The sequence below is a fragment of the Zalophus californianus genome, chromosome 7, assembly GCF_009762305.2.
Source record: "Zalophus californianus isolate mZalCal1 chromosome 7, mZalCal1.pri.v2, whole genome shotgun sequence".
NCBI classification, from domain to species: domain Eukaryota; kingdom Metazoa; phylum Chordata; class Mammalia; order Carnivora; family Otariidae; genus Zalophus; species Zalophus californianus.
This window is the reverse complement of record NC_045601.1, coordinates 14,826,126-14,844,715: the sequence shown is the minus strand read 5'-3', so window position 1 is coordinate 14,844,715 and position 18,590 is coordinate 14,826,126. Positions and strand designations below refer to the sequence as shown.

Sequence of the window (18,590 nt, the reverse complement as noted above, 5' to 3'; positions counted from 1 at the left end):
CTCCCTCTCCCACTCCCCTCGCTTGTGTTCCCTCTCTTTCTCTGTCTCTCTCTGTCAATTAAATAAATAAAATATTTTTTAAAAAATTAAAAAAATAAAAAAAAAGAATATGGTCAAATTGGAACTAAACTACCACATAAGGAAAGGGATAGTTGGATGCCCTCATTTCATTTTAGGAGCTATGTTCCAGGACAACAATGATCCAGAATAATGCAAACATTTTCTAGTATGCCGATTCAATTAATTAATCCTCAACCAGCCAACCAATTTCCATTTTATCCATAGACATATCGAGAACCTATATGTGTCTCCCTGAAATCAAGGTGAAATATACCTATAATGTTTTTCTGAGCAAACTATTCTATTTAAAAAAAGAAGAAAGAAAAAAGAAGGAAATTAAGTTAGTCCGGCTTTTTATTAAGACAAGTGAAACAATAACTGAATTCTGCTTTTCTCTGTCATCTATTAAACTCATCATCTTCATCTGATATTGGCACTGTCTCTTATTTATTCTTATTCTAGCAGAACTAAAAAGAAAAAAGGTGTTTTGTTCTCTTTATCATTTTTACACACTTCTATTATGAGGTTCTGATTATGTTCTTAGAGTTTCATTTGCTTTTTAAAAATTTATTTTTAAGCTATGTGTTTGTCTTTTGAACATTTACCAAATTTTTTTTTCAATTTGTGAAATCCTTAATGTGTGCTTGCTACAGTCAGTGTTCAAAATAATCTCTGTTGGAGAAGGGCACTAAGCAGCTCACCAGAAAGCTCCATGCTGTTTTATTTTGCTTCACTCCCTTTTCCCCTCGGTGTCCTCATCTGCAATTATCTATTAGATTTACTTTGTCCCTCTTTCTTCTTAACTTTTTTTCCTTTTTTTAAAATTTAAATTCAATTAATTATAGTATATTATTGGTTTCAGAGGTAGAGGTCAGTGATTCATCAGTATTATGTAACACCCAGTGCTCATTCCATGTGCCCTCCTTAATGCCCATTACCCAGCTACCCCATCCCCCATCCCCCCTCCCCTGTTCCTTTTTCTTAACTTTTTGAAGGTGAATTTTTCAAGTCTGGGAAGTCAACTAATATCACCCAGCATTTTTTTTTTCCAATCATGATGAAGACAGAGCATTCTTCCTATGTCACATGTACATCTCCAGTTCTTACTGGCTAGCCCAGACAAAAATACATGGACTTTTTGCAAAGCCACTTAAGAATTCCAAAATAATAAAAAACAATTCACTTATTTTACCTAATTTTTGTTAGAAGAGTGATTTGTACTCATCTTAGACTTATTTCTATAACATTAAGAATTCCATTTTAATGGAAGTACACCCATTAAGTTATAACTAAAATTTGGTACTAACTCCATCCGATTTCTATATGAACTCATAAAAATACTGAATTGGAGTAGAACCTAGGCAGCATAGAGTTAGACAGAAAATCATTATTGTGAAAGTTACAGAATAAGCCTACTTTGGTGCTGGAGAATAAATGGCCAATTAGAAGCATTGATAGTGTGCAAATAAAAGCAAAACGAAATTTTTAAAAATTTTCATAATCAATCTATGAAATAAAGGGGTTGGGTAAAACTGAGTGTGTGAAACTCACCACTTGATCATATCAATCAAATGTATGATAGTTCTGTGTCCACACGGAGCCTATGAAACCTATCCTCTTATTTCCTGTCTGGACATACAACAAAACTAACCTAGAAGCTGAAGATCAAAGCTATTTTTTTAAAACCTCTAGATTTCTCCTTAGTTCATCATCATTCTAGAATGTTCCAGGTGTACTCACCCTCTGAGCTGTACTGCAGATAGCTGAGTAACTATCTTTTGTGCCCTGCAGATGAGCGTGCACATTTTGTTTTAGTTTTGCTTGAAGGTGGTCTGCACACTGGCTGATCAAATTGTCACCTTTAATTTTAAGATTGTTCAAGCGGTCTTCAAAACCAGCAATTTCTTCCATCATTGCCTGCAAAAGTGAAAGAAATACAGAGTTCTCATAATTCCATTTTCAGTTTTTAAATGACCAATTTATCAAAGTTTAAAATCAATAATTTCACTATTTAATGATGTTTTTGAACGAGTTTTGCAATTTGTCTTAGTTACCATATTAACAAACAAACAAAAAATGTATGTTTTCAGGGATACTTGAATGGGAAGGGTTAATGAGTTTAATGGAATAAGATATATAAGGATGATGCAGTAACCACTAAGACTAGAGTGAATTTATGGCTGATCTCAGTTATAGTTAGAGATATATGTTCCATGGCATTATTATCAGCAAAAAAGATGTTCACACATTTTTCAGCTCTATAAATTATAATTCTGGTATAATTTATACCTAAAATAATCTAATTACTATTTAATCCAATTTAATAATATCTATCTAATAATACAATATCTGGTTGATATAATAATTTAATATCTAATTAGTAATTTGTTTATATCACATCTAACTTATATTGAATAGTATTTATACTAATAAAAATAATATTTACCATGCACCATTTATTAAGCACCTGGTATAGTCCAGGAACTATATATATATCCTGATAAATGTATATTATTATCCTCACTTTACAGATAAGGAGACTGAAGGACAGGGAGGTTATATAATGTGCTCAAGGTCATACAGCTGGTAAATGGCAGAGTCCCAGCCTCTGGACCTGGGGCTGTCTGACTCCAGCTTGTCACACCACTACCCCACATGTGTTCTCTAGTGAGCACTCTCCATAGACCACTTAGGGCAGGGAATCAACTTTTTCAAATCAGGCTTTAATTTCCTTAATGCTATAAAATACTAATGACAAGTGGCACATTCCAGCACAAGGTTTCCTGGGTGGATACATCAATACATTTAAGAGAAACTCTAGTGGTCCCTCAGCAGCCCAGAGTCCACCACTTTTTTGTGGTGGTGCTGGGTTAATTGTTATCATATATCCACCATATTGAAAAGAACCATTTGTCTTTGAGCTGTTATAGAACCACTACATCATGAGGTGACTGAGGGTATTTCCTCAGTGCCTAACAGAATATATTATATTTCTATTTTTATTCGTATTTGCTAAATAAAATTTCCTCCTACATTATAAGGAATCCTAAAGCCTAGAGAGGTTAACCGGCTTTCCTAAGACACACTAGATAGTCACCACATCATGACTACAATTTAGTTTCCCATTAAGGTCACCAAAATTGCTCCATAAAATTGTGACCATATGACATCTGTCATCTGGCACATATAATTACTACAAATATATATTAATAAATATAAGAACACTGTGTATCAGTATCATACTTTGTGGCTTACAAAATGCTTTCATGTACATCATCGCTTGTGATGACCACAACAGCTGTGTGATGGGGGTGGTATCATTCTTACAGAACAGCGAAAGGAGGAGACTCAGAGAGGTTAAGTTCCCTGAGCTGGGAATGACAGAGTCTGGCTAGAATCCAGCCTTTCTGATTACTATTCCTGTACTCTATCTTTGGCTACACTCTTCTAAAATAAAGACAATCTCTTTCTCTGATAAATTACTTTATAAATATTAAATTCTGTAGGAAAAAAAAAAACTATTAGCTGGGAAAAATGCCACAATGTGTTCAGAAGTTGAAAGCCAGGATTGAACTGTTGTTGCTTCACAGAAATAGGGACATTCAACTGTTCTCAGCTTTCAGATGTTCTTGAGACTCAGACCTGATTCCTTAAGTATGGTCATTATGATCCAGAGATGGGCGCGCTCTCTCTCTCTCTCTCTCTCTCTCTCTCTCTCTCTCTCACACACACACACACACACACACACACACACACACACACACACACACACACACACACACACACACACACACACACACACACACACACACACACACACACGGCATAGCTGCTAAAGCCACGCTGCATTCTTCAGCTCTTTAGCGATGAGGCGTACCTTGTGGTGGGCCAGTTGCTGGGTAATTGTCTCGAGACTGCTTGTCTCCATGAGGTCAGGCACCACCAATCTGCCTGACATCTGCAGCAGCCACTTTTCTACTTTTTGGAGGTCACTGTTATAATCTTCGTGATCTTTGACTTTTGCCTCGAGGCTGCAGACATGTTCCTGTGAAGCCAAGTGCCCATTAGAGATGAATTTCAAGCCACAAATATACTCAGAACTGCTTTATATTTTTAAAAACCCCATGCAACTCATAGGGTAGGTACAGTTACCTATTTCAAAAAATTACTAGGAACAGAAAAAGCATAATCATCATACCGTTTAAAATGACCATCTAAATAAAAGGAAAAAGACTGATTTACACCAGCCCTGGCAGATTAAAAAAAAAAAAGGCAAGACCGTTTTCTGGCAAATAAGCACATTTTTATTGAATTTCTGGTCTCTCCTTACCTTTCCTGCACCACAGAGGTCCTTGTAATCACTTTGAAGTTTATCTATTTCATCCTTTAAAGTGACGTCCTGCACGACCTCCAGGAGAGCCTCACCTTTCTCTCTCACTGATCTTACCGAGGGCTCATGGGACAGCACCATTTGTTGAAGTGACTTGAAATACAAAGAGGAAAAAAAAAAAAGAGCCAGCTAACTTACACGATCACGGTGAATATATACAGATGTCTGTGCCACGTGTGAGACGACGATCTACCTCAAATAAAGCTCTGATGCATATTTTATAAATCGATAAATGTAAAACATTAAAGAATAATTTTTATGGCTTATAAAGTTTTAAAATATAGAGTAAGAGTAACACATCAAATAGCCCCTCACATGTGGAGAAGGATGTATGGAAAAGAATTACCTTTGGCTAAATTTAACCTAGTTCATATTTCTGGCTTGCACCTCATTTCTTCCACTGGAGGATAAAAGAAAACTCAACACAAAAGGGAGTGAGATGTTATCATTTGATTTTGAGTTCATGAAGTTAACTGCAGCTTGAACTGGATGTGAAGTTAGAGAGACAGATTCCAGCTGCAACATTGCTGTGACAGGCTAAAAGTGCTATTTAAATATATTAAGAACGCAGTGGGGAGAGAAAAAAGGGAAAAGCAGTTGTGGTCTTATGTGGCACCTTCAAAGACATACTGTTACCCTTGGCAAACAAACAAACAAACAAAAACAAGGAAAGGAATAGACTATTGGCTAGAGGAGGAAAAAGCTTCCAACAGGAAAAGTTCCAAGGTAAGCCATCACACTGTAATTCTTAAAAAAATATTGCTAAACTTGGGTCAAATTTAGAAGACAAATTATTCCATATGTAAGCCTCAACAAATTCTTTCATAGATTTAAGCAGGTGAAATATCTCTCTCTACATATCATATATAGCCATGTCCGTATCACCATTTATTCTTTCAAAAATTAATTTCTAAGATGTTTAGCCACAGTTGGTTAATTAGAATTTATTTTCTTACAAATACGCTATCTCATTTTCAATTTACCATAGATCAGCTTATAGGCATTGGGTACAAAAAAAATGAAGGAAAGTCCGTATGAAAGAGATAAAATGTATAGGTGTGAGATCCTGATGCCAGGAAGACTTATCCGGAGTAGCCCTGTACCTGAATCAGACTGTCAGAATAGATCTCCATTTATTGATACAATCTTTGAATATCAGGCAAATATGATTCCTGAATGGAAAAATAAGTCTGATGTAGCATAACTAGATAAATCTATATCACTCACAGTGGAACGGACATGTTAAGGATATTTTCTAGCACCCATTAAGGGTGACACACACCAGGAATCACATTCCTCCCATTTGGTCCCTGTGTGCAGGACCTTCCCACTCATTTGTCAGTGAGTAACAACACACTACCTTATATTTAGATAATTGAGCTTTTTTCTCATATAATTCCATTTTGGGTTCTTCAGGAGTGTGTAGGATTTCTTGATATTCTGATATCCACTGAGTTAGTGCTTTGTATTTATCCGAGAACTCCTTTGCTAGAAGAAGGCCTTTCTCCAGAGTCATGTGCTCTTTTCGGACAATACTGGTCAGTTCCTTCAACTGCTCCACGTGCTCCTGGATCTCTTTCCTTAATGTCTCTGCCTCGCTGTCCTCCAAGTATTTGAGAGCCCTCTCTCCTTTCTCCCGGGCTGATTTCAGCAAACTATGGCCTTTCTCCATGTCTTTTAGCAAACTCTGAGGAAGAGAGTGAGCAGGAAGCAAATATAGAGTTAGTATTTCTCTCCTTTTAAAGAAAAGGCTTTCAAGTCGCCATTCTCAAGTTTCCCCTTAAGATACGTTTTTGAAGTTTTATGAAGAGGTGATCTGCCAGGAATCAGAATCTTCTTTTTTTTTTTTTTACTTAATACAGGTTTTAACAAGTCCTGATCACTATAACATTTCCAAATCAGAGACTTAAAATAAGAACGTGATGTTCTTCTCATCCTTAGTAGGACTCCTAAAGATCTGAGTAAAAACTCTTTTGTTAATATGTGGTCCCGTGAATTAGAGATAATTTTTTTCTCTTAATATTTAAGTGTCAAACTGGAATTCAGACACAAGCAATCAAGTCTAAGTCATTCAGATGACATGACATCACAAATAACTGAAAGTCAGCTTTTAGCCTTACAGAGATTATAACTCAATATTTGGAGTGAAGCGTGAGCCATGGACCATCACTCATCCCGGGGCAGGGAAGAACACTCTTGCTCCCAATGCCTGCATAGGGAATGGAGCAGCAGTGTGGAATGACAAAGGCTGGGAGACAAGTCCAATGTTTGCACACCTACCTCCAACATCTTCATTTTTTTCCCCATCATCACTTTATCTACCCTGTCAATTTTGGTGGCCACATTCTTGAAGTTTTTATGAGTAGAGTTGTACCAATCAGAATAGGAACTTAGGGATAATTCTGATTCCTCCAAACTCTGGATCTCTTCCTCCAGGAATTTTATTTGTTCCTTTAAAAGGAAAAACAGAATTGGACAGTAAATTACAGACCTATAGCAATGCCTTTCTTGCTAAATGTGTGTCTTCACCAGAAGTTAATGCAAGGGAGAACATTTTCGCTTGTGAAATTTGCTGGCCTGAAGCGAGCAGCTGGTGGCCCACTCACCAGCACTTGGAGAAGAAGGGCCTGGTATCTGGAAGTCAGCTGGGTGGCCTGGCAGCCCATTCGGCTGCTCACATGGTTCTCATCCAGCATCTCCTGCACTCTGGCTCCCACTTCCTCAACTTCATCTTTGTATGCGGTTACCTCTTCATGCCACTTCTGAAATGACATAAACGTGACAGAAACAGGATCAATCTTAGGCATTATTGCATTAGACAAATATATAATATCTTCTTAATAGGAAATTATTTTAGTGTATGTTCAGAATATACTTATTCAGAGATATAATTTTGAAAATATACCATATATAACCTTCATGAAAAATTGTATTACAACATGCTAAAAACTGGGCACTTCTTATTTGGGTACTTTTCTGTATATATTACACTACTGTATATATTACACTGCTTTCTCTCTCTTTCTCTCTCAAATAAATAAATAAAATCTTAAAAAAAAGAAATTCCAAAGGAAAAGCGTTATTTTGATCATGCCTACTAAATTTGCATAAAAGTTAGATAAAACTAATTATCAGGTATTATTTCAATGCACTACATTAGAGCAATTTCATATCAGAACCATAAACTTAAGTGATTTCAATACTATCATTCATGTATCTTTACAAAACAAGGTAATAGGGTATGGGAAGAAAATATAAAATATTTCATTAAATTATACCTTATTAAAGACTAATGTAAGATTCTATTCAATAATTGCTGTCAAAGAATATTCTACGTAGTAATTCTTTGTTGCAAACAGAAAGAGATTTTGCAAAATTTAAATCTTGGACGAAAAGTTACTAAATATTTTAATGAAACAAACTATGCGAGGTCACTGCTGCTTTAACAAAGATGAAGAATTTACAGGAGTTGTACCTTCATCTGATGTAATTGTATCTGCTTGGTTGCCCGGCTAGACTGACGTCCTGTTTTGACACTCACTTTGTTCTCCAGTGTTTTGAGCCACTCATCTACTTGCTGATACTTTTGTTCCATGAGTCTCAGTTTGTTGACTACATTATTGAACTGAGTTCTGGTCTCAGATAATCTCTGCTGGTAAGCCTGCCAGTCCTGCCGGAGGGACTCTAAAGCCCGGTCCTCGGTCTGGGGGATGCCCGATGGTATCACTTCCTCTCTGGTGTGTAGCACCGAATTCAACAGGGCCTGCCCCTCTGCGCAGTGCACCTGTAGCTCCTGCAGGGGAGAAGGGAAAGGTATGGCTGTCACACCTCATTCATATTTTACACCTGCGCAAGTTATCATATCTCACCTAAGTCAACTGTGCCAGCTTGAACTTCACATTAGAAAACAATTATTTTATTCTGTCTTACACAAAAAAACAGGTATCTAACCCTGAACATTGTTTTCCTGAGTCAGGGGAAAGACTCATAAATATTTCCAGTAAAATAATCATAATGCACACATACACAAACGTACACACACATATACCCCATCTTAGAAACAGTTTCTGAAATTTGACTTGTCAGCTTACAGGCAAAAACACTTGTGAATAAAGGGTTTTGTTTTTTTTTAAAGAATAACCTAGGCTTGTCATGACTCAAACTACTCAGAGAGTCCTAGGCTTCTTGTTTTGACATTGAATGGCATCAGTCCTATACCTGAGGCTCAGAAAGGAACCATGGACCCTTGTTTTTGCTAAGAGGGATCCTTTGCCAAAGCTGTTCTAGGGGATGTGATGGTCAAGAAAAATTGGCCCTGGAGAGCACAGGGCATACAAATCTGGGAGGCTGATCATCACACCTGCCCACTAGGGCTCCCAGGTGCAAATACCTTTTCTTCCACCAAAGCATAAGTCCCAAAGATTTACCCTGTGAATGTGATATGAATCAAGTCTTGAAGAACAGAAACTATTTTTATAAAAAGGAAAACTGTTACATCCTTAAGGATGTTGGCAAAACAATATTATATACTTGTTTTTCCAATGTTTAAAGAATCCACAGTGTTACTTGATCTGATCACCTAAAGTTGAAAGGAACCAAGTCAAGTCTCACCAAGAATGTTAAAAATACTGACATATTTAGTTAAAATATGGTATCATTTTTAAAAAATCTTCAATATCACTTCAAGCCATTTGAAATTGCTGATATCTGACAATTTCTTTAATCTACAAAAATAGCGATCTCTTATGGTTCAAACTAATGGATACGTTTTTCCTCAGCTATGATGTCACTCCAAGAATGCTGTAATGTGAATGTTTTGTAAATGGGAAAGAACAAGATATATGGTAAAATATGAATCAAAATGTCCACAAACAGAAATTTTATTCCAAAATTCTTAGTCTTTTTAAAGTTAAGTACAATATTAATACAATATTTTCTCTTAATTCAGGGTTGGCAAACTTTTTTTATAAAAAACACAACAGTAAACATTTTAGGCTTTGAGGGCCATACAATCTCTGCTGCAACTATTTAACTCTGTCATTGCAGCACAGAAGTACCCAGAGATGATATATAAGTGAATGGGTATGGCTGTGATTCAATGAAACTTTATTGAAAATCTAGGCATTGTGGCCATAGGCTGTAGCTTACTGGTCCTCGCTCTGATTTATTAATTTTCCCAATTATCACTCTTTCCATATTTTATAACAGTTTTCTCTATTATATGAGTCATCACTGTATTAGGTAAATTCTTATATATCACATGGTTCAACTATTTATTCTGAAGGAAAAATATGGCTCAATATTTTTAAAATCTATATGTTCTATGACCCAGATTAGGCCTTCAGTTTACACAAAATAATTTGTGAACATACTCCACACAGCTGGCCGATCCCCATACCACTATGCGTACTATAGGACCTTAGGAGGCCAAAGAAGCTCTGCTGGGCAGTTGCAATATCACAATTCCCTACCACCTTTTCCACCACGAGCATCTTCCTTCCTTTTTAAGATTTGTGGTGACTCAAAATAAGACAATGTAAGAACTAAGGCATGGCGAAATGAGAGGTGGGTATCAGTTTGGGCTGCTACTGACTGAAGGGAAACATTTTCTTCTGACCAGAACAAGAGAAACATCTGCTGGCGACAAGTAACTTTTTGGCCCGGCTCCCACACAGAAGGCAAGAGAACTGGTATCTGCTTGCCAAGAGTTTGAAGTGAAGTGCTGAGAGGGGTTATTTAGCAAAAACAAAGCCAACTCTAGTAAAATAAATTACAACTGCTGCATGTGGCAGACTAGAGTACCTATTATTTTGAAATAGAATGGATTAGATCCTTACATAAGCTAATGAATTGGGACCCTTTTAATTTCTACTTCATATATATTTCATGAATGGAGCATCATTTAAGTTAGATTTTTCTCCCATCTCATTTAATCCTTCCTCATGACAACTCTGTGTAGGAAACTGAATGACAGAGGTTCTCTCTTGCCCAAAGTCTTCCAGTGTCAGGTCCCATCAAGCATTAGAGTCCAAACTTCCTCATCCCAAACTTGTACTCCTGCCATTATACATTCCCCAATACACACATTTCTGAAACAGCCAGAAATTTTATATGCTGGTTACAACCATTCCAGTCCTTGTTTTTTCTGCTTTGTGCAAGCTCTAGGTACATCCTGCCCAATCTCAAACCAATCCTAATCAGGGCTGATACTCTGTCAGTAGCTTCCAATGCACAGCTGGTGACGTGGAGTTGTCTCATTGGCCTTTCTCCGTTCTCTTCTGTGTGTGCCTGGTGGTCTCTTCTAAGGACACCTCCTAACCCCTCCCTATCTCTCTAGGTAAGATTGAGGGGCTCTCTTTGATGTTCCCATAAGATCTGTCCAACTAGTGTATTCCTTATCACATTATTCAAAATGATCTGCCTAGAGATCTGCATTTCTTACTAAATGGCAAGTTCCTTGAAGGCAGAAATAATATTTTAATTATCTTTATGTGCAGTAGCTAGACAAGTGTCTGAACAACATGAGGTTTTCCATAAATGCTGAATAAGTAAATGAGTGAACGGCTTAGGACCACTACCCACTAGGTCTGTCATCTTGCCCTGCGCGCCGGCACTTTTTCTAGTCCCTCTAATTCCTTCCTCAGCAGTGTGGGAGCTTTTGGTTGAAATTAGATGGTGTCATCAGTTTGACTTTGAGGAATGTCATGTTCTATTGATTCCTGCTGCTAAGTTCCACTTCCAATTCATCCTTTAGGGAAAAACAGGCAGGTGGGCCAGTCAAACCTATAAATGAGACCATTAGCCATTGCTGTCAGAGGCCACCTTAGTAGCTGAACAAATTCCTGAAGTTCCAGTCCTGCTCTATCTAAATTGCCCACCAAAGATCTCAACTAGCATGCACAACTGAGATGCCAGAACGCTGTGAATCAGGATCTCCTTTAATAACTATAAGCTCTTCATATGATTCAAGATCACATTAACTTCCCATTGCTTAAAATTATAATTGCATGTTCAGAATGAAAATTCCTTTAAGATGAAGTAGACTTTACCTGAAGATCCCGCAATGTTGTCTCATGAGTGTGAGCATCACCTTCAAGAACTGAATGTTGGTCAAGCTTTTCTTGTTCTTGCCCCAGCCAAACTTCAAATGCCTTTAGGTCTCTCTGATACTCTTGGTGCAGGCGAACTAGTTTTTCAGACTTGGTTACTGCTTCCTATTATCAGCATTTAAGATGATTAAGACAGGAAAACATTACTACACAGTGTTGATGTATATAAGAACTTACTTTTGGAATTTTAGGAAAACATGATTATTAAATCACTGGAGTATGATTTCCTAGAAGAATAAAGCTTTAAGATTTAGGTAAAAAATATAAAAACATAATATCAGGATGAAAAGAGGCCTTGAAGATTATTTTGTTGAATTAACTACCTGATCTCTGAATTCCTTATGAAATGTAACATGGATATGCCAAAATATGAATTAACTTTACTTGTCATAAGAACACACTTTTGCTAATGAAGAAAACTGAAATTCTTATATTGTGCTGTAAGTGAGGACTGGCACTCACTGTGGATTTAATTTTCCATGTACTTTGTCTAATAAAGTAGGACATGCTTGAAAGTTATTTTTAGTTTCTTTGTGAGGCCTAAATGAAGAATGATAAATATTATTTGTGATTATTTTCTGCTTTAGAAAACTCTCATTACCAGACATATTAAAACATTTATGAACTTTCTTTATGAAGTTGTCCAATTTTTTTTCTTAAATTGGTTTATTTCTGGGAATTTTTATGCAGAATTATTTTCCTTCAGTAACTTTCATGTACTAACAGTATTTGAAGGTTTTTGTTTGGGTTTGCCACTGTTTAAAGTATTAAAATTCATTTGTTCTTCTGTGCTTTCACAAATCATCATTCCTGCAAACAAATGAGTCTAAATAAGCATGGGTTTAGCCCCTCCTATTTCAGTGAGTCTTCAGGGAACATGGTTAGCCATACCTTGGCCCTCTCTTTGATTGCTCTGTATCGTTCCTGAAGATCCTGGAATTCTAACTGGGTGACATAGTGTTCTGTCATGCCAGCCCCTTTGAGTTCAATGGTCTCCAGCAAACTGCTGTAACTCAGCACTTCTTCACTTAGTAACTAGAGAACATTTAAAAGAAAATAAAGGAGTTACCACGTATACCATCTTATCAGTAATACTGCTAAAATTAACATATTTTAACTGTGTAGTTGACAAGTGACCTTAGATTATCTGTCTATAGATAAGTTGATCAATAGACCCATCTATCTATCTATCTCTCTATCTATCCATATGTGTGTGTGTGTGTGTGTGTGTGTGTGTGTGTGTGTGTGTGTGTGTGTGTGTTTGATAGCTGGCTCAGAACTTTGTCTGAGATTCCGATTCAAAATAACTTTGATATTGCAAACTTAATTTGTCCAAAAATGGGCTCCCAATCTCTACTCCACTCCCATTCCTCCCCAGCCCCCACCAAACCCCAAATCCCCTTCTCCTTCAGTCTTTTTTCAAGGAGTAAATGCCACCACGTGCCACCCAGATGGCCATCTTAGGACACTGGAAGTCACCCTTTCTCCCTGCTCTCTGTCATTCCAGCCACAATGAAATCCTGCGTCCTGACACTTGTCCTCATGCGTGCTGCAAACTCCCTAGCCCATGCTGCTACTGTCTCTTACTGGACTTCCGCTATATCCTGCCAGGCAGATCCCCTGCCACCAATTCTTGCTCTGTTCCTTTTCCCCACTCCACACAGCAGCCTGAGTGAGAAAAGATTTTAAAACTGTAAATGGAATCCTGTCACTCCACGGCTCAAAGCATCGGCTGTCTTCCCTGGGCTGTCAGGATCGAGGGGAAATCCTCAGGCTAGGCCACATGGCGATGCGTGGCCAGGGTCCTGCTCCTCTGCCAGCTCACCTGTTTATTCTCTATTCCAGCAACACGTGGCCTTTCTCTTAGTTCCCTTCTTGAGCCAGACTCTCTCCCTCCTCAGGGCCTGAGGACATGCTGATTATTCCATTTGGACTGCTCTTTTCTCACCTCCTCCCCAGACTAATTTCTCTGCACAACATTCCTTTTGGCATGGTCTACAAGTCTGCTGTTTCAGAGAGGACTTTTCTTTCCCTCCCTCAACCCCAAGCAGTCTGCAATAGCTCTGTGCACATTACTCTTTCACAGCCTTCTTTCTTGATTGCACTTATCCCCAGTTATAATTATTTATTTATTCAGGCACTCAGAAAAGTATTTGTGTCTCCACCAGAATACAGCTCTTCTCTGTTTTATTTACCTAGAATTGAGCACAATGCCTGCACGTAGCAAGATCTTAGTATTTATTGAATAGATGAATAATTTAATTAATTAGGCAATAAATCATTATCAAATATTACCAGGTAGATAATTATGATTATATTAATTTTCAGATGCATAAATGAGACCCTAAAATGTTAAGTAACTTGGCATAGGTCCCATAAGGCAATTTAGTAATTCAAATAACTTTTATTCAGCATTTGCTCTGTGTCAGACAGAGAGCTAAATGGTGGGATATTAAAAAAAAAAATTAAGTACCTTTATCTACTAAGGGAGAGAGAGATGTGAGCATATACTCTACGTAATCGATAAAGAGATATGAACAACAGAGAACAGAAGAACTAAGTAAGCTTAGGGTAGTGGTGGTATCGTAACAAAAAGACTTCTGTCAATTCAGAAAGGTGAGTGCAAGGTTTCTGGCTGCAGAGGCAGAGTTAGATCATTACTGTAGAGGCAGGAAATCTCTGTTCCGTCTGAAGCGGCATTTTCAGGAAGTAGTGAGAAATCCAGTAAGGCTGAAGCATGGGTGGAAGGACAATGGGAGAGTGAAGGAAATGAGGGTGACAAAGGAGACTGTGAAAATTCTTACAAACTAGATGAGGAAGACGGGTTGGATACCACAGACAAGGGGACAATGAGGCCCTGAAGCAGGAAAGTGAGACAGTCACCTTTATATGAAGATAACAGTAGATGGAGACAAGAGACAAAATGAACAGGTAGGAGTCTGTTGCAAATTAGGAAAAGAAGGATGGATTATGGTCAGGAGGCATTTCTGAGATAAAATCAGCTGGACCTAATGCCTAATTCGAAGTGGGGAATGAGAAAGAAGGAACTGGAGATAATGAAGTTCCTAATTTAGGATATTCAGCATGGGGTGACACAAATGGACTGAGATTGGAGTATCAGAATTTGAAGGAATTGGGGGTAGAAGTAATAAGTACTGCTTAGGATGTGGTAAGGTTGAAGTAGAACAGGTCATCCAGTAAATATGCCCCCAGGAGTAAGGATATAAATCAAAGGTCTCCAAAATTGTATGTTTGATTACTACTATGAACAAAAGGATTCAAGAACATATCCTCAATATCTATCATCTATCTATCAACTTATTTAAAAACACATATGTAGCACTATACTAATATAAGCATGAAAATGTACAATAAAGTACAAAAGATGTGATAAAAAGAAAGCATTTTTACCTCCTAATGAGGAGTAGGCTAAAGATAATAAAAGATATTTCAAGTTGCCAAATTTTAAATGTATCATAGAACATGTATCATAGAACATCTATGAAGTTTTCCTGGAAAAGGAGATTTTCACTCACTAATAAAATCGTCACAAACAAAAGTCTGGTTTAAGGAGCCACTAGAAATTACAGTAAAAGCCCAAAATACAGTCTACCTATGTGTACGGCCCTGGCGCACAGGTAGTCATATTTTCACTAACTTAGGCGTTCTGAAGAAGCCTGCCAGAGGACGAACGGAATCTGACATCCAGCTCCCACCTTGGCTTTTCCCAGGGCTGTTGTTTTCTCCCGCAGTTCTGCGTACGGCCTTTCAGATTCATTTAGGCTGCCTTCCACGCTGTCCATCCAACTGGAAAACTGTCGAACATCATCCTGATAACTCGTCCACTTAGAAAGAGCTCCTTCGAGTTGACTGAAAGGTATGAGAAAGGGCAATAATCTACATCACGGAGAGGCCATATAAGTCCAATCTGTCCAGTCTCTCTTATGCGTCTGCTCTGTCCACTCCGCCAGCAGGGAGCCCACAGATCGGACAGGGGCCGGGTGGGGGGTGGGCCAGGATGGCCAGGGCTCATCAAATCTGAGCCTGGGTCCCTGGCAAGCATAACCCCGGGGAGCAAGGGATGGTGAAGTCCAGGATGACAGGCGGAATAGCGGGACTGGACATAAAACTTAGAATCAATTAAGCAGGTCACCCGAGACCCCGGGGGGAGGCTTGAGGGCGAAACTGGGAGAGATCCACTGTGTGAGGCTTTTTAAGCCAAGACCCTCTGGAGGAAGAGAATCAACACTTAACTCCACCAAGTTGAGCAGGACATCCAGAGGAGAGCAAAAAGGAATTAATAAAAGAAGGAAGGAAGAACCACGCAAGAACAAGCACAGTAACTAACTTGCAGGAGATTTGAAAATCACAACGGAAAAATAGGGTAATGTTTTCTGAACTGGTCTAACTCTCTACTTCTCTTCCAGATAAATTAAGCATTCCTTCTCTCAATATGAATGTTATGTTTTGACTCCATTAATCATGTGTGCCTAATTTCACTACCATACTTTGGGCTGTTTTGCAGCAGAGACTCTGTGCTCCACCCTTATTCACCCTCCAACCATTCCACTGCAGCACCCTGCCAACTGCCAGCCCCATGCCTCCTGGCCTGAGGGCATTCTCTGGTCCCTGGTGCCCGCTCAGCTTGAGCGCAATGTAGGCGAGAAGTGCCAGGGATTGCTGCCCTCCCTGGGAGCAGCCCTCCACTGCCCTCCTGACTCATGGGAGTTTGTTGACAAACATTCTAGTTCTCCAGTCCTCGGTGGGTAACTCTGAGACACGTGTTCTTTGCTGGCTCCCAGCACTGCCTGGCCAGATTAAGTTCCAGCTGTCTGCTGTGGTAACCTGCTTGAGAACATTCCCTTGATCAGCTGCCCTTCCTTCCTCATCTCTCTCCCCCAGCCCCTACTGGTGTTTTCCTGGGGTTACCTCCCAAGTAAACTACTTGGTTTAAACAATATATCTTTATGTGATGAAACCTTTATTTATCTTTTGAATTTTTAAGCAATGCACACTAACAAAAAGAAACATGTAATTATATTAAAACAAAGGCATGGTATGGCAGGCCAACCTAAATGCAAGATTATACCTTTAATTTTATTTTGTTCTAATTTAAAAAAAAGAAGAGGAAGGAAAGAAGGAAGGAAGGAAGGAAGGAAGGAAGGAAGGAAGGAAAGAAGGAAGGAAAGAAGGAAGGAAGGAAGGAAGGAAGGAGGGAGGGAAGGAAGGAAGGAAGGAAGGAAGAAATCTCCTGCAAGTTAGTTACTGTGCTTGTTCTTGCTTGGTTCTTCCTTCCTTCTTTTATTAATTCCTTTTTGCTCTCCCCTGGATGTCCTGCTCAACTTGGTGGAGTTAAGTGTTGATTCTCTTCCTCCAGAGGGTCTTGGCTTAAAAAGCCTCACACAGTGGATCTCTCCCAGTTTTGCCCTCAAGCCTCCCCCGGGGTCTCGGGTGACCTGCTTATTGATTCTAAGTTTTATGTCCAGTGCCGCTATTCCAGAAGGAAGGAAAGAAGGAGAGGAGCAGAGGATAGAAAGAGAGGAGAGGAGAGGAGAGGAAAGGAAAGGAAAAGAAAGAAGGGAAGAAAACTCCAGGAACAGTCTGTTACCATGCTGTTATAAAGATCTTTTGGTAATGGCTTGGCAGGAGTTGGCTTTAGTTTCACTAACCTTTTACAGCGAATTGCTGCAGACAAAAGGGAAGCCCACATATCCTTCACACTCTGCAGCTGCTGCTGGATAGCAGGAATGCCTTCCGGAGAGGTATTCTGCAGAACAGACTCCCCTCTGGTCACTATCATTTTCATCTGGATCTCTTTTTCCTGTTTCACTGATAATAGAGCCTATAAGAGCAAATATAGAAGTCCCTTGTCATTTGCATGTTTAGCATTTCTGACTTTAAATGTTTCAGAGCTCCTGAAGATGGTAGGATGATAGACGACTGCACTGAGCCATGAATCTCTCAGGCTGACCGCATGGCAGGTAACCAATCCCCAGTCACCTGCTGGTCTCCAAGTGGCCTTGGCTTCTTATGTCTTAATTCTTCTCTGAATAATCCCTTCTTTCCACTGAAATTTTATTTGACTGGTTTTCTTTTTGTTTTGTTTTGTTTTTTTGTCTGCTCGTTTTTTTTTTTTTTATTAGTTTCAGGGGTAGAATTTAGTGACTCATCAGTTGCATACAACACCCAGTGCTCAACACAGCAACTGGTTTTCGATAAGAGAAAAATTGAGTGGGCGCTTGGGTGGCTCAGTTGGTTAAGCAACTGCCTTCGGCTCAGGTCATGATCCTGGAGTCCCAGGATCGAGTCCCACATCGGGCTCCCTGCTCAGCGGGGGGTCTGCTTCTCCCTCTGACCCTCTTCCCTCTCATGCTCTCTGTCTCTCATTCTCTCTCTCAAATAAATAAATAAAATCTTTAAAAAAAAGAGAAAAATTGAGTACAATAGAATTCATGGTTTTTCAAAGGCCACAGGATAAAGAGCTTTATAATGTCAAGGTCTCTAGCACAACAAGCCTAAAGAAATAGATCAACTGATACTATGTATTAATCTATACATTTCAAGGTCTTCACAGGCAACTCTTCTTTTTCTATGTAAGAAGGAAGTTTGAATTCAAAGTTATAAAACTGGCATTACCACTTAAAGGCAAAGTTTCATCGTCCTCCCTAATCCGGACGCTGCCAACTTCTACAGATCCAGTGTCAGCCTCGCATTGCCATCACTTTGTGCTGCGGCAAGAAGGAACTGCTAGCAATTTCTCCCACATGGTGCTCTTTTGTTTTCTTTGGCTTTTGCTTCCACTGGTACCATTCTCAAATCTCAGTTTGGGTATGAAGCTGTCTGAGAAAGCTCTTCTGAGTCCCGACCAAGTCCCTCCCACACGACCCACTCTTCCTTCTATGTGTCTGCAGCACCACAAGCACACCCCTCTCTGCTATCACTCTCTTCTCTGTGTCAGCCTCCAACCTCAGACAATGAAATCCTGGAGGACAACGACCACATTTTATTCATTTCTGAATCCTTGAAATCAA

The 18,590-nt window shown here is 39.0% G+C and overlaps 1 protein-coding gene across 1 annotated transcript in view; it reads right to left on the bottom strand.

The window, feature by feature from the left end:
- The window catches only part of SYNE1 (spectrin repeat containing nuclear envelope protein 1), a 454,337-nt gene that overhangs the window by 190,206 nt on the left and 245,541 nt on the right, over nt 1–18,590 (bottom strand). The window contains 11 exon segments of the mRNA XM_035728590.1: nt 1,801–1,977; nt 3,938–4,105; nt 4,391–4,543; nt 5,811–6,137; nt 6,731–6,901; nt 7,057–7,212; nt 7,926–8,243; nt 11,500–11,664; nt 12,451–12,594; nt 15,276–15,429; nt 17,229–17,401. Of these exon segments, the coding sequence (XP_035584483.1) occupies nt 1,801–1,977; nt 3,938–4,105; nt 4,391–4,543; nt 5,811–6,137; nt 6,731–6,901; nt 7,057–7,212; nt 7,926–8,243; nt 11,500–11,664; nt 12,451–12,594; nt 15,276–15,429; nt 17,229–17,401 (2,106 nt within the window).